A 26675-nucleotide genomic window follows, 5' to 3' on the forward strand; every position below is an offset into this window, starting at 1 on the left:
ATGTAATACTTTCCGTGTAATACTTCTCAGTGGGAATTGCACTTCTTGATTTTGAAGTGTTCAGTTGAGATGGTCACGGGTTTGTTCCAGTCCGACACGTTTGACGTATTTCCAACTTAAGTTGTAATTATCAAAAGCTCAGCGGACTTGAGATGTTAGTTTTGTATTCTAAATATCAATTGGTCATTTTTATAGTACACTGTTGTCTCGTTTTCTACTGCAAGTTATCTGAGGCATTTGTGAATAGAATATAAAAAAATGAAGGTTAATTGGTTAACAATGAGCCAGATAATGTTAAGAGAAATTTATATCTTTACACATACGATTACAATAATTCTGAAGTAAGCTTTACTGTCTCCATCTTCAAGATATGGTTGGACTTAAGATGGTATTTTAACCTTTTCAGCGTCATATTCTTAAAATGTTTTGTCTGAATTTAAACGCCGGCGTGAAATTGAGGAAATTCTATTTGTTAGTAGTTTCACAAAATACCATTATGTTAACATTTTGGGAGTATATTATGACTATGAGTAGTTAGTTTCCTATTAGAGAGGGACGCGTGTTAGCGTCGCGGTTAAGGCGTAGCACTACAAAGTCGGGGGTTCGAATCCTGATGGATCATGGATTTTCTCCATTGATTCAATCCTTTCAGTAGTACCATGGCTTTTGGGTTTACCCAGTCTCTAACAGAAATGAGTACAGGGACGTTTCCTTGGGGGTAAAGGCGGCGGGCACGTAGGACTGACGTCTATGCTGTCATCAATGCCGGTTGTCTGTATAGATTGGAATCTTAACCTCCCGTCACCCTGTGGGCCGATTTGATCTGTACCTTTCTACCGGGACATCACTTTATTTTTACTTGCATTTTTATTGTACCTGCGTTTCTGAATGTATTTGACTCCCACCCCTTTCACTAATGTAGTTGCTCCCGTCAGCCACACAAACTTACGGCCGCTGTTGCATTCGAAGTCTACTAGCAGTGAAGTAAACAGTACAGAGTATAGTGTGTTTAAAAAATTTCGTTGCGTTTTCCAAAGAAGGAACGGCCTATATTATTGAAGCTTATTTCCAGGGGCAGATATTTATGGAGATTAATTTTATCATTTGTGTTTTTTTAGTATTGGTGTCGGCGGAGATTGTTGGAGATTGATTTGTACTCTTGTTGGATATTAATGGAAATTTTGGAAAATACACTTATTTTGAAATTGGAGTATTAACTCAGTATGAATATTACTTTCCAAATAATTAACATTAAAGGTTCGTTGGATTCTGGTAAAGATGCTGTATGGCCAATAGACAATATTTGTTGAATTCAGATTGTATTTAACACACATTCATTAAAAACGAAAAAAAAACTTGCAGCCCTCATTAATACTTTCAAATTATTAGTGAAATGCTGAATTCTCCGTCTTTTGAGTTCACTGATGTAATCAGAACACCTGGAATACCATGTAATGTAGCCTACTTGGATATGTAACAAATTCAAATGAAAAAATGTCTGAAAAAAGAACTCAGAATATGAAATTCGCTATAAAACGATACAATAATAATAATAATAATAATAATAATAATAATAATAAAAATAATAATAATAATAATAATAATAATAATACGCGAATGTGTTCATATTTCGCTATTAGAACTCTATTTCGGGATTTGTCGTGATTGTTTTATCCGGATATGATTAATCAGAATCGCTTAACTCGTAAAGATTAGTAAAAATCTATTGTATATCTATTATGTCGTGATTTTCGCGATCTCCGTAAATACCCTCCCCTGCTTATTTCGCACAGGTACGGTGTGTAGCATGACTGAATATCTTTAGTATCTGTGTGGACTGACCAGAGGTGAAGATTAGAGTTACCGAAATTACGGTAATATGCTGAATAAAGTAGCCATTATACTGGGTGTTCATTTCAAAGTGTGTCATGACGTCACTGTTGTTGGGTCACCGATTTGAAGCGAGTTTCAGCTTATATGTTAGAGAAGTTGCCTATTATTTAAGGCGTTCTTCAATCTGAACTTGAGAACGTGTACGGTATAACTTGGACGTCGTAGCAACAGATGGCGGTCTGTACGGTCTGTGTGCTACCATAACCTCTTTCGAACTGCGTTTTGCGCCGGCAAGTCGTACGCAGGGTATTTGTTATCGTCGGTTGCGTACGGTAACATTCCACAACACAAATCAAATGCTCCGTGTCCATGTTGACCGTCGAAGTTAATGTCAACAAATACGTAAGTAATCGTCTTAACCCTCTCCCCATATCCCGACAGTACGTATTTCCAAACATTTCACATTCCTGTCACTACCGGCGTGACCGTACGTATCGGTACGTACTCTTCAGAATGAACGCCGTACTTGCTAGGCAACTTCTCTGCCTCTTAGGTTATACACCTCTGCGGAAGTGTAGGAAGATTGAATTCTCTAGGCTCATCGGCTAGCCACATGACGGCATACAGCGAGCCATGACACATTTTGAACTGAACACCCAGTATAACGAATAAAACCGCCTGAAGAGTTGACTTTGTGAAAAAAAAAAATGTTATTACTCTACTGTATTTTGATAAAATACCGTAAAAGTAATGATCAAACTGAAAATCCTAATATCGTATTTCCCTGTAATATAAATTGATACACTACTTTTCTCTCCTTCTATAGCTAATGAAATGATTTGTTTACATATTGCACTAGTAACACCAAACTCCTGTAATGGAAGGGGGTAACAGTGTTTCCGAGTATAGCCAGGTTAATGTTAAAAATGTTGGTAAAAATAAAGTGATGTCCCTGTACATATGAGCCACGAGGTTGGCGGGCTTGCCTACTGATGTGGAGCTGCGGCTCGGGCATGGGCTCGATATTCATTTTGTCGGATTACCTGGCTCAGTTCTCTAACTGTAAGGCGAATTCCAGTTAAGCATATAACAAATCCTTAGCCTCATCTGTCACTATCACGAATGCCATAGTCGCTAAGTAATCCAGTAATTGATACAGCGTCTTTAAATAACAAACTGTATACAACGAGGCCATTGAGATAAATTGGTTTCAACTAAAATCCACAGTTTTCCTCAGTCCTACAGCCCGGATTTTGCGGGAAAAACGTGGCAACGTTGATGCAAGATTACCGAGCATATTTTCATTTAATTGGATATTGAATAATAATATTTTGTAGTTGTTAACACATTGCTAAAACGCTTCGCTATATTTGAAATCTATGATATTGTCTATACCGCAAAAAGCGATAAGTTTAAATATAATCATTTATTCAGTTTTGTAGTTAATTTCACAATGTTATCTACATTTTCATTACTTTCGTACTATAGAAATTGAAGGTAAATAAACATTATTATTATTATTATTATTATTATTATTATTATTATTATTATTTAGCTATATTGCTAATGTCGTGTAGACCTTGTACTGTCGTTCTGTTAAACTGATGCCTGGCCGTAGTTCAGTTACGACTTCTCACAAAGACTGCAATTTGGATTCATTTGGGTTCCTGGGAAGGATGAATGCCATATAGTTCAGTTACAATTATTTCATCTCTCTGAATATTCTGCGTAATTTAAAAGGACTGTAAAGCAAGGATTTCTGTTACTATGTTCTCATCGTCTCTAAATAGTCTCTGTAGTTCATAATCGTGAGTAGAGATGAATTTGTCACCTACATATGCGTACATGTACAGTATTCATCGGGTTAACTAGTAAGTCATTACAATGTAACAAATACAGAATTTGGTCAACATATGTCCAGTGAGCGCCGATTTGTTTCAATTCGATTGGCGACGGATGTTTTCGTACATTAGTGCGAGTAGATTTGAAATAACATTTAACAAATTAGGTAATGGTGAGGAAACTTCAATGATAATTTTTCTGGTATTAATCTTTGTTGGCTATTACAATGATATATAAGAATTTATTTACAATGTAAGCTCTGTGTATTTACACTTCTCGTAACCGAACGTATAACGTATAGGTATGTGTACAGATTCTGGAGTCCCATGTTCCCTTGCATGTATTTAGTTACTGTATAGACTAACAATCTCACCTGTTCACTTCAATTGAGAAGTTCTGGCTGTTGAATGAAATGGAAGAATGAAGGCTAGAAATGCACTGGAAGTACAGTGCCAATGAAGGATAAAAGAGATAAAAGGAAACCGAAATATTAAAGAGTTCAGTTCAGGATAGAATGAGAGAAGTGGTTTGTCAGGGAGGGGGTTGCTTGTACAATTCTCCGGTGGTTCACAGAAAGGCTGCAAAACAATTAGTAAGAATGAATGTTAGTAGAGGCACATGAAGCAGATGTTAGGTTAGTTTAGCTTAGCGTAGTGTTTGTCAAATTTTGCTACATGTAGACTACTGAGGTTTCGGTCAGTGTCTTCCACATTTCAGCTGCTCGTGAAGTACACTTCTATAAAATAAGAGTTTATGCTTTTTACGATAATTGAGAGATGACGAAGAATTTGGACCTCGTAGCCATGTTTTAAATTTTAATCTCTCGAACGTTTCGGAAATATTTCAGAGATAGTATCTTTTGATTTCTGTGTAATTCTAAAAAGTCATATAAAATTAGGTCTATAACCAGAAGACAACATCACTAATTAAAATCAATGAACAGTCGTTGAATAAATCATATAAATATTTGCTTTTGTAAAGCGATGCTACTCTGAGGAAGAAATCTGCAGGTGGCTCCGAAGCGTTGGAGAAATTATATTCCAACCCAGAATTGTAAAATCCAAACATTCATCCCAATTTTTATGAAGTCAAGAGTTGCAAGAATTTAATTTATGACACAAATATAAAATTTTCCATTTTATTCCGGCTGAACTTGTCTAATTTTGCACCGCCAACTGTTTGCTTTGATAGTCGACCTTAGATTCCCCTTCTATTAGCCGAGATCAAATAACATAAGACCCATGGAACTGCTCTTCTAGGAATCTTTGTTAGGTAAGCTCAATGAAACCACCTCCATTTCTGAAGCCAATTACGACTTATCACATTCGGCTGACGAACCTTCTTTAGCACTACAATCAAATGATCCGTTGTGGGTACTATCCTCACTTGGAGGAAGGGATTAGATTAAAGAATTTGAGGAAGTCGATTTTGAGTCCCGAAGATACTAGAGGTCACTAGCTCTACCTCGAAGAAGGAATCGGTTCTAGGCGTCCCTGACATGTACTGATTGGTGTGCAGACAAAGCAGCTCCATTTCACTAATACAGCTACTTTGCAACTCTTCACTTTGCATTTTTATAAGTTTACAAAGAGAAAAGTATTTTACTCGTAGTTTTACTATAGTCTAGTATTTACAGTCACGAAGCTCAATACGTAGTAAATCTGCATCCATAGGAAGTTGCTAACAACTAGGATCGCTACCATCGTCTCATCACAGACAATGCGAAATAGTACTTGCACAGTCTATTGTTCCTAATGTCCTCACAACTCAAGCTTCGTGACTGTGTATACTAGACTGTGGTTTTACCATAAAGTATTGAAAACTTTATAAATTGAGATTTCTATCTGTCCATTTTGCTAGCCTTTGCAAAAAAATTATCATACTTATATTGAGAAATATTATTTATTCCCTTACTTTTAATTATTTACTTATTGTACCACTTCCATATTTATAGTTTATCAATTTCGTTACTTATTTTTTATTGTATATTTTTTACAGTCATATTTAAAGCAATCTGCTTTGTTGCACTGTCTATTACTAAGTCTCAAATCTTCAGCGTCAGAATGAATGTGTTTTATAGTTGCACTAATAAGATTATTATTATTATTATTATTATTATTATTATTATTATTATTATTAATCGTAATTGCCGATGATTTGTGAAAAAGCAGTTGCTCATAGTAATCTATTGTTACTTATTGAGTGTAGTTATTTCTTCAAGCTTATCACTTGCATCAGGGACAGTGGCTTTTGTCTGGTAAGAAAATATTGGCTAAAAGTACGATGTTCAATAGTAATGGGCAATATTGATTAAATTGGACTTACTCGATAGTAGTTTGTAACAATCAGATAATTACTTCGATAAGTTTTAATAATCGAAGTATTGGATGAATTTTATTCAATAGTGTTTTCTGTGGTAGGCCTCTATAGTATCCCTTCATGAAATCAGTGGTCATCCACTGAAAGCGGCCATTGGTACTCTAAACTTGATCTTTAACGTTGCGATTTTTTTGCCACAAGCAAAGAAAATTCACGTAGATACTCTACATCCAAGACAGTTTTAAATATCTATGTTTAAATGTCGGGATTATACCACATTCAAGACGTAACACGTGCGTGAAAATAGGGCAGCAATTTGGACATTTCCTATAAACTCGTAAAATGCAAAAATGTGCAAAATTTGATATTAATATATGCAATTTGTTACTTAACTATTGCATTTTTAATTTTAAAAATAATTTTTATAAAAATTATTTTGTGAAAAAATTTCAACTTAAAGTAACAGGCGGAAAATAAAAAGTCTTTTTATTTTTTGGCTTGGTGGATTTCCTTTTAATTAGATTTGTGCTACGTGCTTGCCGATTTTATTGAGTGTTTATATGGAATAATAATTTGTAAATATCGTCTGTTTTCAGATGGTGAGTTAATCTCTTGGGAGCATAATCTTAGGAGGGAGACTATTTTCGAAGTCGCAGCCACCAAAACAAAGCATTTATTCAACTACAAGGAAAACACGGTAAGGAAAATACCAGCTGAAATATTTTTAGCTTCTTAACGAAACGGAGTGTTCATACAGATGATCTGGAACCTCTTTCTATCCACAAACGATAAATGTTTGCAACATGAGTGTAACTTCCGAAAATGACATATTCTTCTTTTAATATCTTTCTGATTATTTACATATTTTAGTCACTCTTATTGTCTTTATTTCTCTTTTCCTGTATTTGTCTTTACGCTTCATGTTTGTTCATTCATATTGATAATTTTTTCCTTTATTCGTTTTTATCATTTTCCTTTCTTTTCTGTTTCATTTATTCCTTCTTTTCTTCTTTGTTTCCTCCCTTTGTTTCTTTGTTTTTCTCCTTTCTTGTCTTTGTTTCATTCTTTTCTTTTTTGTTTCTTTGTGTATTCTTTGTTTTGTTTGTGTATTTTCTTTTGTTTCCTTGTTTCCTAGTTTCATTTCTTTGTTTTGTGGCCTCTCTTTTGTTTCTTTATTTCCTTCTTTTGTTTATTTCTTTTCTTTCTTCTATGTCTTTGTTTTCTGTCTGTCTTTGCTCTCTTTGGTTTCTTTTTTATGTATTTGATTTGTGTTCTCTCTTTTCAATTCATTTGTTTCCTTCGTCCTTTCTTTGATTTCGTTCTCATTTCTCTTTTCTACTGCTCTTTGTTTTACCTCTCTTTGTTCTTTAGTTTCTTCCGTTTCTCTTTAATGCGTCCTGTTATTTAAGTTAGATAAGCCAGTACTGTGCGACCAAGCGTTCAACCATATCAAAGAAATACTGAACTAAATGTCTCACGTCCTTCTTGACGAACGCAGAGCGCATGTAATATCAAATCTGCCAAACTAACAGAGATGAAATGCGGAGTATGGGAATTTAATACGGATATAGTTTTTAATAATAATAATAATAATAATAATAATAATAATAATAATAATAATAATAATAATAATTGCAGTGGGACGAAAACATAACGTTAAACACGAAAGTTATGTGATCACCTCTAAGTCCCGGAGATTATCGTGTCAAGCGGAAGAGCAGAAGTCGTGAGGTAATTGCGGGTGACTCTCACATTATGCACGAACGTTGGTACGTTTGTAATTTAATCACAAACTGATGACAACAAACCTACAGCAGCGACCTGCTTTCGATACGTCTCACAGTGGTTCCAAACTCAAATCTGACTTGACAAAAGGAATAAATGTTTGAGCTTCAAAACAATATAAATACTGCAGTTCTATAATCCTAAATAGTCGTGTATCTACGATTCGCATTTAGTTTTCCATAAAAAATATTGTGGTCTGCGCAGGAGCAGGTAGAAGTCATGTGTTCAGCACAGACATTCTCTTCTCGTTAGCATCGCCCAGCAGTTACCTTCGGAACATCGATATGTGAAGATATAATATATTGCCAATCCTCTTCGAGTTTCGGTGAATAAAACTACAGGTATTTCCCTGAAGTCTTATTGGTATAATGTGTAGCTAATCGGCGATGTATGCAATGGAAAGGGAAAATAACAGGGAACTGGCTTTATGTTTCATAAATAATGCAGCCCATTATGGCATAAAATAAACAGGACATTATAGTGTGTTATTTTATTGTTGTAGTGTCTAGAAAATACACCTGTTTTACCATAATACCGGTAATTAAAGTGATTCTAAATACAATAATAAATTAGAATAGCTTAATATATCTCAAAAACATATTTAATATTTTGTCTATATTTGTCTTTTCTTGGAAACCTTAAAACAAAATTTCTAGAACGTATAACTTCGGTTTCCACTGCATTGTTTGCAAACACTAAGCCAGTTTTTTAAATGTATATATAGGCTATATAGACCATTGGGATGCTATGTGTAGCGTATATGTGTGAAAGACATAAACATTTCGAAAGCAGTTAATTGAATCCATGCTCATGTTTTGTTTTCGCCCACTTGTCTCAAGCCTTTATGAGAAGGAAGAGAATTGAAGAATGCAGAGTAGAACGGGAAATGTCCGTTATAAATTTTCAGTACATTACTTTGTGGAATTCAAACAATTGCTGTGTAGATTTCAATGAAAATTATTATGTAACATTATTCCAAACGTAATTGATGTATAATAATGAAATTGCAAAGTAATATGTAAATGTGCATATTTTCTTGCAACAAAGAACCTTACTTAGTATGAGGTTTAAACTGTCTTTGAAAGTTTGTATGTTAAGAGAAGTTACCTATAATGAGCTACCAATGTAAATTTTAGGACACAGAAAATACATATTAAATATAGAGTAAAATGTTCCGTTGTACTAGTGGTTGACGTTAACGAAAAGAAGCCATTTAACTAGATCAGTGCTTATTATGAACTGTCTATTGTACTTGTGATGCATTCCACATAAGTAATTCATTATATTGAAGTCGAAGATAGAAAGTTTTATTTGGCCTGTAGGTGTAGTTGACAAGAAATTAAAAACCACTTAGAGCCTTGTTAAGCACACGTCCTCCATCAGCATGACAAAATGATTATTCAAATGCAGGTTTTACACAATATTTGGAAGCTAATCTTTGCACTGTAAAATTCGTATTGACACCTGATCTTTGTATTTTCGTGTACGACCGACATTGGAATGGATATTTTGAATATAAATGGTCTTATCTCCAGTCATAATGAAGCTAAATCAAAATTACGCAATACTAAGAAGAAATAACATGTTAAAATAGTATATAGGGAGTTCTAATGACTAAACATAAAATGTAATCAATTGCCTAGCAAATTAAATTAATTATATTAATATATTTAAAGAGCGAAATTGGAAGTCAAGAATATACGAGGTTTTGCAGAATAACTATTCCTAATTTTCATAAATGTGGTAGTAGGAACTTAAAATCCAGACGTTTGAGATGGGCAGGGCATGTAGCACGTATGGGCGAATCCAGAAATGCATATAGAGTGTTAGTTGGGAGACCGGAGGGAAAAAGACCTTTGGGGAGGCCGAGACGTAGATGGGAGGATAATATTAAAATGGATTTGAGGGAGATGGGGTGTGATGATAGAGACTGGATTAATCTTGCACAGGATAGGGACCGATGGCGGGCTTATGTGAGGGCGGCAATGAACCTTCGGGTTCCTTAAAAGCCATTTGTAAGTAAGTAAGGTAGTAGGCATTTAACTGAACATTTTTCTTAAAAACGTAGTGTCCGGAAATGCTTCCGTATCGAAAAGTAAAAGTCAAAACTTTTCATTCAGCTTAATATCGTCCATGACTACATTTAATTGTTTTTTCAATTATTCCCGTTACCATGGAAACACTTGAAATTGGTTTGGTTTAGTTGTCTGTCACAAAATAACTTCTGTGAGATCCGTTTATGAAATATCCAATCATTAAAAAAATGTATCGGTTTGCAAATATTGAATTAGCAGACATGCTTATACCATATGGAGCAGCTTATGGCATTGCTAATGAGGCACGGCGAATTTATGCGCAGCAACATCCTCGCACAGTAAGTTCAAGGATAGATCAACGGTCTTCGATATAATAGCCAGTTACTTTTCACGTTGACAGTCTTTGAAATTCTCATTTCTTTAATATCGTTATATCTTGATATGAAAGCATTTCCGGACATTACTTTATTACGAAAAAATTGTTTATGTGCCCTCTATCACATCTGAAAATTAGGAATCATTATTCTGGAACATCCTATATTCCAAACACAACAGAAAAATAATGAAAAGCAGGTTATTGATTGGAGACAGCATGTTCTTCGTTAATACAGGAATGAACACAAACTGCTTTCCTTTAAAAATGAGCCAAAAGAAATTTGAAAATGCTCTTCTTTATTTGTGATGGACATGTCTCCTTTCAACATTTAATACTTTTACTAATCTGTAACTAAACCATTTTTCTCCTTACGTGCCATTTATTGTGGATGAACTTCAAATAAAGTTTGGGATGGCGACACGTTCTAAAATTCTGTTATATGTAGACATCCCTCATTGCCACTAGCATTCTTCAAATGTGATAAGATCTTTGCTGTCCGTGTTAAACTTTTCATTACACTGTTTTTTTTTAGTTTTTTTTTTTACATTTTGAACACGTCATTTGGATTTTCGAACCTGTTCTGTGTGAAAATATTCTATAGTTTATTTTCTTGGTGCAGTTCTACAACTTTGAATCAATACAACAATTAGGACTGTTTCATTGAAAACTGTGGGAAGGCAGTAATAATCTAATGAATCGGCGGACATCGGACAGCTAAAATCTGAAACCTATTAGTCTAAACTTACCTGTCATGTATCCGGAAGTGACTATTGATAATGGATTGTTAGCGCCTTCAACCAGACAGATGGGTTTGATGAGACATCGAGACTTCAGCACCGCTTTTGGTATAAAAAAGCATTGTACCCGCTGTATTGTATAGTAATAGATGTGACTAGAACTTTATGCAGTTTGCAATATGGAGAATCTTTCTTTGGAGAATTTTAGGATTTCCTCTTTGAGAATGTCTGTTCTTTTATATGTCGACGTTGCTCGGAGTGAGATTAGCTTACGTGGACAAAGGGCTTGGAATTTACATGAATATTCCATCATCCCTCTTGGAAACTTGTAAGGCCTTGCCGTGTCTTTTATTTTTCATTCCAACTTCATTTTGCAAATCTTGAATCTTATTCTTAGAAAAATTAAAACGTAATAATTCTGCGTAGTCATAATAAGAAAATAAGAGTTTATGAACTTAACTGTTTCAATCTCTAGTTTAGAAAATTGTAACATTTTAATAGACATTATTATAAAATGGAGCTGTTTTAATGTTTCATCACTTCAAAGTAAAAATATAAAGAAAAAGAGGTACAAAACGTTTGGTAGGTAGCAGAAGAATTACAGTAGTGGCATACTCTTATTATGCACCACACTGTACTGCAGCGAATGCCGTCCTGATCTCACGTATTTACGACGCAAAATACAGTAATCATGTAAATGTAATATGCATATCCGTTTTGGGAATGGATAAAACATAAACTTTGTAAAATGAAAGCAATTGGTATTTTAGTTTTGACGTTTTGTAAATACACTAATAAAAAGTTGGGAGTTGCTCTCTTTGTACACGTTAGACTCAACGTGAACACCTCTGCGTACACGACACGAATCATAACATTCGAATGTTCTCTTCTGTGTCAGATATAACACATCAGTCATAATTTCTGTGAAAACTGAACTATTTTGTCTCTGAGATGAACAATATCCCTGTTTTGTGCATGCACAATGTTCTTTGTAAATCCTCTCCCCAAATGGAGTGGATTCAGGTCCGCTGGCATTGGATACCACATCCGCACCAATAGAATTTTCCGCTTACAAAAGTGATGCCGCCCCGACCGATGGGTCTTTGCGGACTTCTTTCCCCAGATCACACAAAATATTTCGTCTCTTGACCTCAAAGGCGACTACAAGAATGGCCTTTTTATAATGGTAGCTAAGCTCGCCCCCTGGCAATGGTATGAGCGTGCCTACCATAGCAAACATTGTGCATACATATATTTCTGCTATTATGGTTTGCTGTCATAACAGCATATCATCTTGCGACCACCAGCGTGTGGTTTACAAGTGTGCCCTGCTTTTTCGAACGTGCAATACTACAGCTTCGTTGATCTGCAATTTCAAGCTTCCTGGAAACCATACGACGAACCTGACGCTGACTGAACAAACCACAAGACGCATTTCGCCCGATGTTGTGCAGTAGCGTCCATTATGGTTTTTTCTCTTGATACATCACTTCACAGTTTCTCTTATCTCTGTGAAAAAATTGTACGAAGTTCATATTTTAAGGTGTTGGTAGCTCTTTAAATTTAATTTCATCTTGTTTGCTTTGCATCTGGGTGGTGAGCAAGTGGAAAATGAAATGCTATTCGGTACTAATATTTAGTACCGGCTAGAAAAATTTGTCTTGACCAATAATAATGTACTCTAATAGCGTCAATGGTATAGGATACAAGGAAGGAGATTTGCCTACTTTGACTGAACTATGGCCATGCAAATGCCTCCATATCTAGATTAAAAACTCTGGCGCCGCTACTTAGTAGGGTTAATGAGATTTATGTCGAGTAAAGTGGCTGTGGACAGCTTTCATTCGACTACTAATTTTTTCCCTTCCGTTGTTCGAGAAATGTTGCCCAGTCTCTAATTTGTTACTGTGTCATCTCTGGATAGTGTTTCTGTTTTAAAAGATACGTTAAAGAGACTAAAATTTCACACGTTTAAATATTTTTGAGGTTTTAGTGTCGTTCTCGGTTGTCTGAAAGCCACGTATTTCCGTTGGACCTAAGACATGCGTGGAAGAAGGATCATGGGATTTTAGACTGATAGAACCCTAAGTGAGATTTGCACCGGATGAAGAATTAAGCTGTTGGCCCCATGTAGTAGATTTCCTGCTTGCGAAGGGTCCATTTGTTCATGAATGTAGGCAAAACTCTATTTGCAATCCCGCTTCAATTCCCGGCAGAAGACGTTACCACGATAATAATTAGTGTGAAGAGCAATGCTAGAGAAAAGTGGAAATATGTCTTTTAACGTTTATATTGAACCAGTAATAATGAAATTAGTGCAAGTTAAAGTGTCACAAATGAGTGAGCTGTTATTTTATTCTCCTCGAAGTATTTTTTGCCCTGCCTTGCGTATCTTTCATGTGCCAGAGGCCACCATGGAAGCAGAATCAGACCGGCCTGGAAAATAAGTTCGCTACTCTATGCGGAATTATAACGAGACGTTCTGAATGTATCCACTGTTATTCAATCAGGCGCATGGTACTTTTACATGCTGTCACGAAATTCTGACTTTTATTTCCTTCCCAATGAAACCGCGGTAGGTTTTACATCTCTGCCTATATTAAGCCCGCGGGTTTCTAAGTAAATCGTAAACGTATCTTTATCAAATTTGTTATAAGACCTAGTATTGTAACTTGAGTTTATTTAGACTATGATTAGCTCTAAAAATTCGAGCTTTTAACTGTTCTGAGGTGTAGGCGCTGTTTCATTTGGTTACAAATATCTGCACTTCTCCACCTTATGTAAATGACGTTTCAGTACATAATATCCTTGGACCAAAAATATAATGGATTATTTTTTACTATGCTTGAGCTGTGTGGACTCCTTAGTTATGTAATAAAATTTTGAGAATACCTACAGCTTTCCATGATTTGCCTATACTCCTTTTTATTTTATATTTAATTCCATTTCATTTTTGGTTGATATAAACTTACAGAGTCCAAGTACGTTTTTGACCTCTGATGTTTCTAAATAAGGAATAATCTTGAAACAGGCCAAATCGGTATTTCCATATATTCACTATAACTCCGCATTGCACGCTACCAATATTATTCATTTCAAAATGTTACCCGTCTTTAATCTCTTGTCGCTGAAGCTTTCCACAATGTCGTACTTGTTTTCACTTAATGTGAATGAGAGTAAGAGAGAAAGAGAAGAATAATGTGTGACATTAATGAAGCTCCGAACTGAACAGACTAATACAGCAGAATGAACGAATTTCTTCATTTTTTCCATCCGATCACAAATTGGTCGGCATATTATCTGAAGCGTTTCTTTTCATCTCGTATCGACCAGATGTACCTATCGTAACTGATTTCTCTTTTCCATGTTATCCTCACATTTTGTGATTGCTTCGGAATTCAGATGACAATTATTAGAATAGTTGAATGTTACAAGAGTAGTTTCGTGGTTGATATGAATTTTCGTGCCTATCTCGCAGGAGAACCTTTAAAAATGATCAAGTCGAAATCATTCTTCTAAAATAATACACGAGGAGACGTTACATAGCTGCCAATACAAAAGATCAGCTTAAATTTTATTAGGCTCTCTCATCATTCGTATTAGTTCGCCATCCTTTACCTTCAGTCAACTATATCTGTAAGCAAATATAAAGTTCTATCTTCAACCTTCTGTATCATATTGGATTGCTGTTGACAAATGGCATAAGTCTTTCTTCACAAGTGTTCAATAAGAACACATAGTTCTTAGTAAACACTGACCTAGTTAAATTGTGTTTTATAGAGTAGCTCAGTGTGAGTCTACGACAGCGACCAGTGGAAAGGTTTCCAAGTACTACTAGAGCAGATTACTTTAAGCACTGGCTTCGATTTTACAGTTCATATCGGCAACTACATTTGCTTTACAGTTTTTACTCACGTGCAGACCTTCAAGGAGGTTTCGATCTGATACTATGAAAGGCGTGAAGATTGAAGTTTGCGGCTGGAATACTTGAAGATACCAAGTTACACGTTTTATTTGGAGGTAATACTGTTAGAACTTAAGAGACGTACAAGCAATCTGTCGGTAATGGACAGGACTTGTCTAGTTCAAGATTTTCTGACGTCTTTTAGTAATTAAGAAACTACAACTTCCGCTTACGTGTTCCTTATTGAAATGCGTGTACGTGTGTTTAAGGTGATCTGTATTCGATAATGTCGTGAAGGTGCTGAAGTCTCGAAGAAATTTACTATTGTGTCAGGAATTGGAACTAATGTAGAAGGGCAGGAAGGTAGAATGTTAATACCCGGTCACCAATTTTTGAAGTTGATTTAGTAAAATGAAATATTCAAATTATGTTACATATGACTAATTTAAAGAATCTGAAAATATAATAATGGATGAAATTGAATTATAGGCATACATACTCTCTCGCGAGCTCGGAATTTATCCTAGTGAAAGGGCAGCATCCGCGTACTGGCACCTAGAGCCCATGAACCCTTGCGTACATCTGCGATAAATAACAGCAATCACAAATCCGTACATAAGAAAGTGGCTCTACACAAAGAAAAATGTTTACTATGCTGATGGCCCTGAAACAAGGAAACTACAATGACACTATATATCAATACAAAAAGAAAAAAATCATTGCAAAAATGTAACAATTTTTCCATGTTAATAATATTTGATTGCAGATTTTGAACAGAATGTGATGGTTCTATCTTTCAAAAAAACTGTCCAAAAATTATTAAAATTATGTTTCTAGGTTTCAGTTGAGGAACGGTGTTATGCGCTGATTTGGCATAGCAGTTCTATTTCCGTACATTTTTCGATATGTGATAGAATAACGTGAAATGCATGACCAATATTTCAGTAAACCTTAGCATACTTAATGGAAAGACTTTGTAGTGTAATAATAATAATAATAATAATAATAATAATAATAATAATAATAATTATTATTATTATTATTATTATTATCGAGTTAAGAATGATAGATAAAATACTTCAATGTGTTAGTGAATATTGTTGTTGTTGTTATTATTATTATTATTATTATTATTATTATTATTGTTATTACGCAAGAGATCAATGACTGCTGTTGCACTTATTTTGCTTTGACGTATTGAAATAAAGAATTGCTTACATTGGCATACATATTATCATTATTATCAACCTTGTTCAAGAAGGCGCTGTTTAAAACTGAGGAACACAGATTTATTATAAGAAATCACACGTATCTTCCCTGTGACATAGATTTTGCCATTATTGAGAAACAAAAATTCCAGTACAACTCCCAGATCTTCAGCCCCGATGATCTGGATAGAAGTGATGAAATAATATGAAAAGAGTAAGCTCTTTTCTGTTACCAGTCTAAAACGAGGCAATTTCCTTTCTATACAATAGCTGTAACAAAATAGGCCTATCACAAACAGAAAAAAGACACAATGGAATGGTGGGAAAGTAGAGTTATCGAAAATAATATTTTTAATTTTGAAGGAGCGCACAAAATAATATATTTATGAAGTACACGCTGAATGGAAAATTCTCCGATTTAAATGTGAGTAGAAGAGGGGTGACATAGTGCAACCACAGCATCACTTCCGAAGTAGGCCTACATGGAGCCAGTGAAGCTGAATCATGTCAAACTGCAAGAGATAAATAGTCTTTTATCATAAATTACTTCGGCATGTCGTCCCTACTACCAAATTTTCCTACAAAGCGGAGAAGTATTATAAGAAAATGAACCTCTTGCAGTTGAAGATTTAGATATATTGAAAACAAGTGATTATGAATAAAATTAATGTTTCATTTAATGTTTTGTGTGTCAGCGCATATGCTGTTTCAAGTTCCCTTATACAGGGTGATTCAGTAAGAGCGTGCATGAAATAGGGGTGCTCTACAGAACATTCTGAAATAGGGATTTTGGTGTCGGCGAAGCCAGAATAAGGAGATGTGAACTTAACATGTCTATCGCTACCGCTTACAGTTTTCCATATTATCTAATTTATTATTTACATTTATGTACGTTTTAAAATTATTTTAATTTCATTTACAAATCTGAGTTAGCAACACATACTGTACGTACTATAATTAACACTTCGAATGGCGTGAAAGGATCTGTCGTTGACTCATACCATGTTTTGTACAATGTAAATGCGATAGGCAGAACCACCTTGTGTACGATATATAGATAAACAAATTAATGTAAGTCCGTCAAATAAATAATACAATAAATAACAAACAATTATTGGACGAATAAATGAATGATAGAATGAGTAATTATTGAAGAAATAGGTGAATAAATGCATTAACGAATAAATGAATGGGGAATAATGAATAAACAAATGAATGAATTGTATAACGAGTAAATGGATGAATAATTAAATGTATGAATGAACAAGTGATTGAGTGAATGATTAAATAGTTGAGTGAATCAATAAATTAAAAAAGTAAATGAAGCGTGGCTCTGATTATGGAATTTGGAAGACGCGAACCTACTAGAAGTAAAGTGGCAATGAACAACGTAATTATGGAACAAACATCATTCTTAACTGTATAGGAAACACTGTTTCATAATAAGGATAAAAATATATAAAATAATAACAAATTTATTTTAGAATATGTGTACCACTATCTCCCCTAAAGTTTAGAAACGCATTTGACTCGCATACAATACATTCGCTCGACATTCTCTGCTTAATGGATGCAAGACCTAGATATTATGAATTTAAGATAAATCAAGGAAGACAGTTATAGTTACAGTTCTATGAGAGGAACAGCAAAGAAGAGCGCAAAGTAAAGCAGGAGTTACAAACGACTCAAACTTGTTCCTATCGAAATTAAGGATTACAAATTAAAATGGATATAATCCGACCACTGCAGGCTATGACGAGATAAGCTTTGAGAAAGAAGAAACTAGGAGCGACCACTGGGTTGAAACTTGGTCCTGAATAGGCCACGAAGCCTACCCAACTGCCTGTCTGAGTTATGACTGCAATGTTATGTAGAACTCAGGTGTTTGAGCATATAAGTAACCAATCACTCGAAAATTTTACCAGCAGGGATGATTCTCGGACATTTTATATATCCTTGCCAGTAAAAATATTTCCTTGTCATAATTAATATGCGCACTATATGCTCACTAGAAAGCGCCATTTTTCCATGCGTAGTGTGCGTTTATTGTTGGTATACCTGGTGAGTTGGCGTCTTGTGCATCGACATATTGTTGGCGTGGAATAGACGGACAAAATGCTGCGCGGGCGTTTAACTCCGCTACAAAAATAAAAATAAGTGCCTGGTTTGAGGTCGGCCTACGCGATCTCCAGACCTAACTCCCATGGGATTTTTATGGGAATTTGTTAAAGATCTTGTGTATGCAACTAAACTACGAACTATCCCTGAACTGATAGAGCGGATCGTGCATACGATACAAATGGTCACTCACAACATGCTTTCGAGAGTGCACGAGATGATTTGTCGTTTTCACTTGTGTATTCTTCAAGGTGGCAGACATGTTGAAAACTGTGGGCCATAATTAGTTTACTGTAATCTGTACATAATCCGTTATGTTTCTGTTTATGTTTTTCGTGACAATTACTCTACATTCTGAATTCAATAAGAATTGTCTCATTCGTCCTTACATGGAAAAGTGGCGCCTTCTGGCACTCGTGATCAAATCGAAAGAAAGGTTCATACTACCGTAGATGTATAACACATCCAAACATCATCACATTTCTCAATTTTCGAAGTGATTAGTCAGATCTATGCTGAATACATTCTAATTACTTCAAAATTGCATTATTCCTATTGTTACAGAGACTAAATAAAATGCACTTCGAAATGGCACAGCTCCTATGCGTAGCCTACAGAAAACATTTCTCACTTAAAAATTCTCACCCGTCCTTGTTCTTCGATAAAGTTCGAAGACATCTACAAATTTAGCCTTGCAGCAGTTCACCTACGTGCCTTCAGGGTCGAACTTCACAGCTGACCTTCATGCTCTTGTTTCCGCTCCGTTTGGATGAGCATAATGGTCACTGGTTCGAGACGCGGCCGCTTTCACACCTGGTGTCCAGTAACTTTTTGTTCATTAATATAAGACGTTTGGCAATTGTTGACCGAGCATTGAGCTCATTTCTGTTGAAGGATCTAGATTTGTTCAGATAGAAAGTTTTAGTACTTTTTTCTCTCGGCTACTACTCTCCACATGTATGGGTTACGATTCGTGATTGTCACTATTTTTGGCACTTTGACCTGTGCCTTCAGTCTGCAAAGCAAATTTGTTTCCTTTCAAGAATTTTATCGATTCGCTTCTATTTCTTTGTCCTTTGTTTTCGAACAAAGCTAGTTTTTTCATATTGCGGCTTTCATGCCTTCTTTTTTTTTTTTTGTATGTTCATGTTATTTCTTGTGATATTTTTAAAATGATAAATCCTATTGGTGGCACATTGTTGTCGGTGGCATAGTGGCTACCGTTCTCGCATCTGGACACGCCAGTTCGATTCCGTCAGGGGACGATGTGTTTTCAGGTGGTAAGATTTTAAGTGCGGCTTTCATTGGATTAGGAACTACTACCCGACCCATTAACTTAGAAGCCAGTGAGGAAAGGTACAGCAGCATTAGTAAGAATATTCACATAATTTTATATCGCTCACTATTACAAACAACTGAGCAGAAATCTACAACATTGGCAGAGAAACTCTCAGACAATATGCGGCGAATTTCGTATATTACTGTTGTAATAATAGAATATAATTATTACAACATTACAATATTTTATTATTGTAAATTCCTAACTAGAAAACTATGTATTAATTACACGGCCTACCTTATGCCACTGTAACATTCATTCACTGTCAAACTATCCTCCACCAGTCCGTATAAGTAATATTATTCAGTTTTATCTTCCAGCAAACGATCCCGTTGCCACTAATTTTCTTCAATATCTTTGACTTTAGAAACGGTTTGCTACCAGTAGTTGAAAGTTACGTTTGAGATACGTCTGTCATAATGTTCTCAATTTGAGAGGCACTTTGTGCTACTTTTTTTGCCACACATTTTAACCACATTCCAAATATATTCTGTAGCGTTAAATTTACAGTGATTTGTGGGTAATCTAATAGTTTCGCAACCATGACTTTCAAACATAGTATAAGTATAATACTTTGGCGATAGACGTTCACCTCGGATCAGGTGCACAAGCTCACTTTTGTCATTTTGTTCTCGCAATTTACGTTGTTCATTTCAAGCCATTCCTGGATTGCAACTTTTCTGATTGGCCTATTGCCGGACGTTTGTTAATCTGAATGGATTGATACGGATAATCTCCTAATATTAACAGTGTGGTGGAAGATTGGATAGGAGCTTCTTCTCGACTCATTTTGAAAATGTTTGAGAATCCATTTCGTCATGGTAGTCCTCACTTTTTGTTTTGGATTTGAACGCCAGATATGCTCCATCAACAAAACCCCTTTTTGTGCCAGCATGAACAATTATCCATCGCTCAGTGGCACTTAGCTTTTGCGATATTAATCAACTTTGTCAACTGTATATGTGCGATAAGAAACGATATGCAGTTAATATCAATAACTCTGAATTACATGTTACTATTAATTAGTCCAGTCCGGTGAAATTTGCTGTTTTGGATACCTACGAGTATTTTATCATCGAAGGAATTAAATCAGAAAGTGAATTCAGTTATTGGAGCCGTATCAGAATTACCTCGTTTAATAGTACGTTTGACACAAAAAGGAAGAGGGCAGAAAGGTCAGAAAAGACGCGTACCCTGAGTTCACAAGTATTTTAATATATCAAAAGTGACGTAGGAACAAAACTCGGAAGTGTGTGATTGTCTCAAATTCAGTCTCCGTCTCTAACTGAAATAGTTTTACGAAAGCTTTTGTCTTTTGTTCTCAAATTGTAGGCGCAATTATGTTTATTAAATTTCAAAATCAATGGAAGGAGTTCGCGAATAAATTACGAAACCCTGCTGAATCAACTGATAAATCTGCCATAAATTTTTTCCGAGCTTAATCCTGTCCATATTTGCAGAATATTTCTTCGTAATACTTTCTGGTAATAGGGCCTATTTGCTTTTAGCTGTCATGTTGTAGAGTATTGCCTCATTTAGTAAAGTGTAAAGTTAAGACGAATGAGGGACATGGAGGTAGAGCTCTTTTCATGACCTCGGCACTAAAATGAGGTGGTGTGGTCGGCACCACTCTGTGACGGTCTTATTACGGGAGACAGTATCAATCAAGAGAGCATTTCCTAGATGGATAGTAAAACGAAATGTCTGAGATTTGAATTGAAATATGCGTGTAATGTGCTGTAGATAAATACATAGTAAGCTTTGTCCATTTACAATATCAGATTTTCTATGATCTTTTGATTAAATCGATTAAGGAAATGTTGAAGTGGAATATTCGGACTAAAAATACGCGGGAAACAGTATTGAGCAAGACCTTCAAATGGTCACCATACTCATGAATCACTATAGAAGTTTAGGTATTTTTATATTAAAATATAGGGGAAATGAGCGGCCTTTATAGTGACTTGCATAGAGGCGTTAGAAAATCGAGTCTGTCTTACATTGTTGAAACTTTTTTAAAAAAGAGATTAACATCTAAATTATTTACAAAAATCGGAGATTGGCGTCATGGTTTATTTTCAATTATTTCACGTCGATCGCTTTAGCGAAGAAGTTACAAGTAAGCCTATTGCTGTGTTGCATGGGTTATAGCATTCCCCTTTTTCAGGATTTTGGTGGTCACGTAATTTTAGTGTTAATGCTTTCATGATATGAAAATTATTGTTTGGAGTGGTTGGTTGTACTTTTTATTATAAAACTGAATTTATTTGAATAATAGAAACGCGCAGTAACTGTTAATGACCGCGTTACTTTACAAGATTATGTAACAGCGGAATTACAAAATAATGAGACTTAGAAGTTGAGTTTTTTATGAAAAGTAATTTTAATGATTTTGGTTGAAGTAAACTTTTCACTTTTAAGTGTATTTTATTCCCGGCAATAATAATAAATACTCATTCTTGAAAGACAAAGAAAATATTAATATTTCTGTAACTTCATTGGGAATTGTCGACTAGTTCTTTTCTTCTATAATCGATGGTTGAGAATCTTTAGAGTAGTAATTCATGTATCACGACTTGGTGGAAAGAACCTAAGAGGTCACTAAATTGTTTAGTAAAATATAGTGGCGAATAATGAAGTCAGAAGTCACAGTTTGAGTCTCAGTCACTGTCATAGTCGCCTAGAGGCTTGGAAGTCGTATAAATTTTTCCTCCTGCCTACCTTGAATTAGTGATGTAACTGTTTCTTCTTAGATATATGAGTATTTTAAAAATGATAAACTGTAACAACAAGGTCTAAAAGAACGTAAGAACTTTACACACGTCTTATCAAACGGAAATTAAATAAAGAGAAGGGAAGTAGAAAAAGAAAAGTGACAGAATAATAGCGATCATGTAAAATATTTTCTGTGAGACACCGCAAGGGGAACCACGTCTTAATGTCGGTAAGTCTCTGAGAGCAATTCTGGAAAATGAGAATTAGCTCTCGCGAATTGCGTGATCACGTCATAGGGGACTGGGAGCGAAATATCACCTCACATGAGCAGAATATTTCCTAAAAATATCTCTATATCACGTCATTTGCAATCTCTTTAATTGTAGTATTACTTTAAGCATAAATTTTCAATCCATAACTCTGTATTACATTAAGAGTTAATTTAACTTTCTACTATTATTCTTGCAATAAAATTATTTTCTGATACATAGTGTGATATTATATGTAATATGCTCCTGAGTTATTTGGAAATATTTCGATATTGCAAGGAGAATTCCGTTTAATTTAATTTTTGTCGATTATTAAAGGTAAATTTTGAAACCGACATTTTTTCACTTCGATGTAGAGTGTTGAAACATTTTAAATTCAAAATTTGTACTTTTAATATTCAATTTGTTTCTTTTACTGAGGCGTCACAAAGCGTGTTCACAATTAAAAAAAAACTGATTACCAATATATTTTCGTGAAACAGCTACTTGTCTCAGAGTTTACATAGAAGATTCATAATGGGAGAAGACCAGGATATGATTAAATTATTCACGTTTAATTTAATTAAATTTTGGGTAAAATCTTGGTCATATTATAGACACACATAAACAAGGTGTATCCGTCATTATGACAGAATTTCCAAGGAAAGCAGAAGGGTTTGAAAGAAACAACATAAGATTAGGAACTTTTGACGTTAACGACCCTGTCATGAATATTATAATTGCTAGTATAGTGCGGAGTAGCTGAATGTATGCAAGTCCACCAGACACCTATAAATACTGCAGAGAGGCATCTAATAGAATCGTAGTTGCGTGTGATACATAACACGAACAACTCTAGCACTGTTGGTGTGGTTACTATTCTGTAATGTCTCATCGATGCTGGAGATCGACATTTTGACCGCTTACTATACATTTTAGCGCATTCGTCCATGTTTATTATAGGAGCATTATTATATGATAAAATGGTAAGATGATGTTATGTTAATGTAATAGAGGTTGTGAAAAGTGACGAAAGTGAATGGGTAGATAAATAAAATAAATAAATAAATAAATAAATAAATAAATAAATAAATAAATAAGTAAGTAAATAAATAAAATAAATAAATAAATAAATAAATAAATAAATAAATAAATAAATAAATAAATAAGTAAATAAAAGTAAATAAATAAATACATAACAAAATAAATAAATAAATAAATCATCATCATCAGCATCACTTCATGAATTATGCACCAATGCCATTCCGCCTTCAAAGTTTTTCCGTCCATCTTAATACATAAATTACAAGTAATAACGAACGCGAATAAATGTGGCAAAAGTGAATTAAAATATATCTTGAATAATGAGACGAATTAGTAATATGGCGGAAATAACAAAATTTAAAAGAAATGATATATTCAAATAAATTGAATAAAATAATAAAGTAAAAAATTGAACAAACGTAAATGGAAGTATCTTAAAATAATTAAATTAATAAGTACTGTGATGTGACGGAAGGTGACCAAAATTGATGCAAAAACCTTCAATTAATTTAATGAGTGAATAATATGACTATACGCGATAAAACTGAATTCAAACAGTAGACCTATATTCCGATACTTAAATCAATAATGAAGAAATGAAAATGACAGAACTAAATCAGTGTTTTATCTGGATGTTAAGAAGCAAAACGAGAAGTAGTATAAGACTGAGTGGGAATGATCTTAATATACGGTAATTAAATGACCAAAAATATGATGAAAAGTGGAAAACTGAGTAGAAACAATGAATAATAATACATTTATAAATTGGAGATGAAAAGTGACAAAATGAATTTTATTATTGAAAATGATACCTATGCTGAAGGAGTGCCCACGTTATATCGCATAGCAGGGGTACTACAGGATATGAATTTATATAATGATGTTGCCTTTTATTCCTTCTGCCAACTGTAGAAGTTCGTGTCATAGTGACGAAAGCATTTTGTAGGCCTATAGATGTGTACCTATAGGTATGCAATTTTAGGGGTGTAATGACTGATATATCATGCGGTACTTTTTTTAGGAATGGTTTGTTTCGGAATTAGTCCAAAGAAACAATAGCAGCAATATAAACTGATGAAAATGTTAACGAACGATGTTAAATTTACTCATAGGAATGTACAGTAGCTATGAATCGAAATTTTTGTGCCCTGTAAAATATACATAATTAAAAAAGCCAATAAGACATTGACTTCATAATAAGGGTTCGAAATGACGCTTTAAATTCGTAAATAGACCAATTCTCGTAGACTCTATATTTTATAGCCACCGAGCCGTTTAAACTAAATTCGAACTGTTTGCAGTCACGTTTCAATTGTGTTCCGTTTAGAATATTTATATTTTATGTCAGTGGCGTTAAGAAGTTTATACCTGAAGGTTGGTAAAAATGAACATAAACATACAATGCTGCTTATATGTTAAAATGTTTTCAGTTTCTAAATATATGTTTAAATGGTATTTCTTTCACTTCAGGTATTCAACATATCTCCTTTAATATTTCTGAAAGATAATTTTCTGTATTAAAAAAAAAAACTCCGGATTTATCAGGAAGGAAGATCAGTTTTCGGATTTTTGTTGTACTTATGTGATGTTACTTTAAGAATGTATTACTTTTATAAATATAGAAAATAACGACATAAATTCTTCACAAATATTCCTATGTTTACAATAGGGACATACCTAGTAAGTAAAATCTTTTTAGTTGTTGCTCCAGCAACGTGATTATAATAGTCTGCTTTCAGATGATTATCTTGCGTTTATGCTGTAAAACTTTGTACTCTAAAAACTGACTAGTTTGAGGAGTTATCATTTGATTTATATCTTGCGTTCTATTTTTGTGTTATACATTTCGGAAATCAAGCTAAACAAACCTATCTGAATTAAAAATAAACTTTGTTTCAAGAATAAAATCAGTGAGGTCAATATAATTATCTATTTTTTTAATTTCCATAGGACTACACATGCAAGTCTTCTTGAGGAAACTCCATATGTATAAGTTTAAAGATTGAAATCAGGTGATCTGGCTTGTCAACAAACTGGTCTTTACAACTTAAACGTTTATTGGACTGCGGAAAATTAAGGGGATGCGCTACTGAATTTTCTAATTTCTACATTTTAAGAGATAATGTATTGAAATTTTAACAGCATATTATGATCATGATTATGAATTAATCAAGAAAATTTCAATGATCTAAGTCAAGAAATAACTCTTTTAAAAATAAAATTTGAAAATAACACGTCTATTTTGGAAACCGTTTTTTTAATCTAAAACAAGAGTTTTCTATGTTTTTTATAGTGCATATTATAGCTGAAACACAGGTTGTTGTAATGGAGCATTGGAATTTAGCATATGAAGAGTAAAATAAAAAAAAAACATGACATTTCTTCAAATACGGTCATTTTTCAGTAGCGCATCCCCTTACGATAGTGAGTGAAATGCGTATGTGAACTCATAGAGAGAAAGAGAGAGATAGTTTGTATTGCTTGCTGCTGATTCTTTGCACTGTGACTCCGAAATAAAGCATTTTACAGTATCGCAGGTCGTTTTCGTCGTATGGTTTCTAACATCACACCGCTAAAACTTCTGTGATATGAATCTCCCTTGACAAGTATTTAGTATACACACAGATACATACATAGATACATACCTCTACTTCTCACGAGACTTCATAAGTGTGGAACATATAATTACCAGAACTGTGTATTACTTAAAGTAAAATTTACTTCTAAATTTAACATTATCGATACACATAAAATTTCATATAGGCTATTTTAATATCACAGTTAAATAGAAGATGAGTTGGTCATGCATGATCGAAGCTACATACATTTTTCGTTTTACACAACCAATGACACTATACCCTGATAAGAATTTTCTTACCTGAATTTGAGTTATTACATGTGAAAGTAATGTGGTGTTAAAGTAATGAATGGATTGCTGATAGAAATGTTAAATGCAACACCAAATATGCGACGTAGACAAACTCGAAGCATATGCATTAAAAAGCTTCACGGCAGAAATCAACATGCGCCACAAAACAAAGCAACTACGCTAAACGAAACACTGCAGAACTACATAACTAGAGGAACACGAAGCCATTCTGTAAACATGACAGCAATAGTGAAATAAAATGAATTCACATTAATTTTGCCTGCAAAAACTCCTCACAATGA

The 26675-nt window shown here is 34.3% G+C and overlaps 2 protein-coding genes across 15 annotated transcripts in view; one reads left to right on the top strand and one right to left on the bottom strand.

Moving 5' to 3' along the window:
- Nucleotides 1-26675, top strand: part of Atg10 (Autophagy-related 10) — a 656137-nt gene that overhangs the window by 45411 nt on the left and 584051 nt on the right. For all 4 annotated transcript variants that reach the window (XR_011329775.1, XR_011329776.1, XM_069813034.1 and 1 more), the window contains exon 2: nucleotides 6591-6691. The gene's annotated coding sequence lies outside the window, so the exon portion shown is untranslated. The remainder of the gene's footprint in view (nucleotides 1-6590; nucleotides 6692-26675) is intronic.
- Nucleotides 1-26675, bottom strand: part of LOC138691226 (protein vein-like) — a 411186-nt gene that overhangs the window by 24205 nt on the left and 360306 nt on the right. For 4 of the 11 annotated variants that reach the window (XM_069813030.1, XM_069813026.1, XM_069813029.1 and 1 more), the window contains one exon: nucleotides 15332-15414. The exons of 5 other annotated variants lie outside the window; for them this stretch is intronic. In XM_069813030.1, coding sequence (XP_069669131.1) covers nucleotides 15351-15414 — 64 coding nt within the window. In that variant the 3' untranslated portion in view covers nucleotides 15332-15350. Of the gene's footprint in view, nucleotides 1-4048; nucleotides 4254-15331; nucleotides 15415-26675 lie in introns of those variants that run through there. 2 more of the 11 variants (XR_011329774.1, XR_011329773.1) reach the window with 2 other exon arrangements.

This window comes from Periplaneta americana, chromosome 16 (assembly GCF_040183065.1).
Source record: "Periplaneta americana isolate PAMFEO1 chromosome 16, P.americana_PAMFEO1_priV1, whole genome shotgun sequence".
In the NCBI taxonomy this organism is placed as follows: domain Eukaryota; kingdom Metazoa; phylum Arthropoda; class Insecta; order Blattodea; family Blattidae; genus Periplaneta; species Periplaneta americana.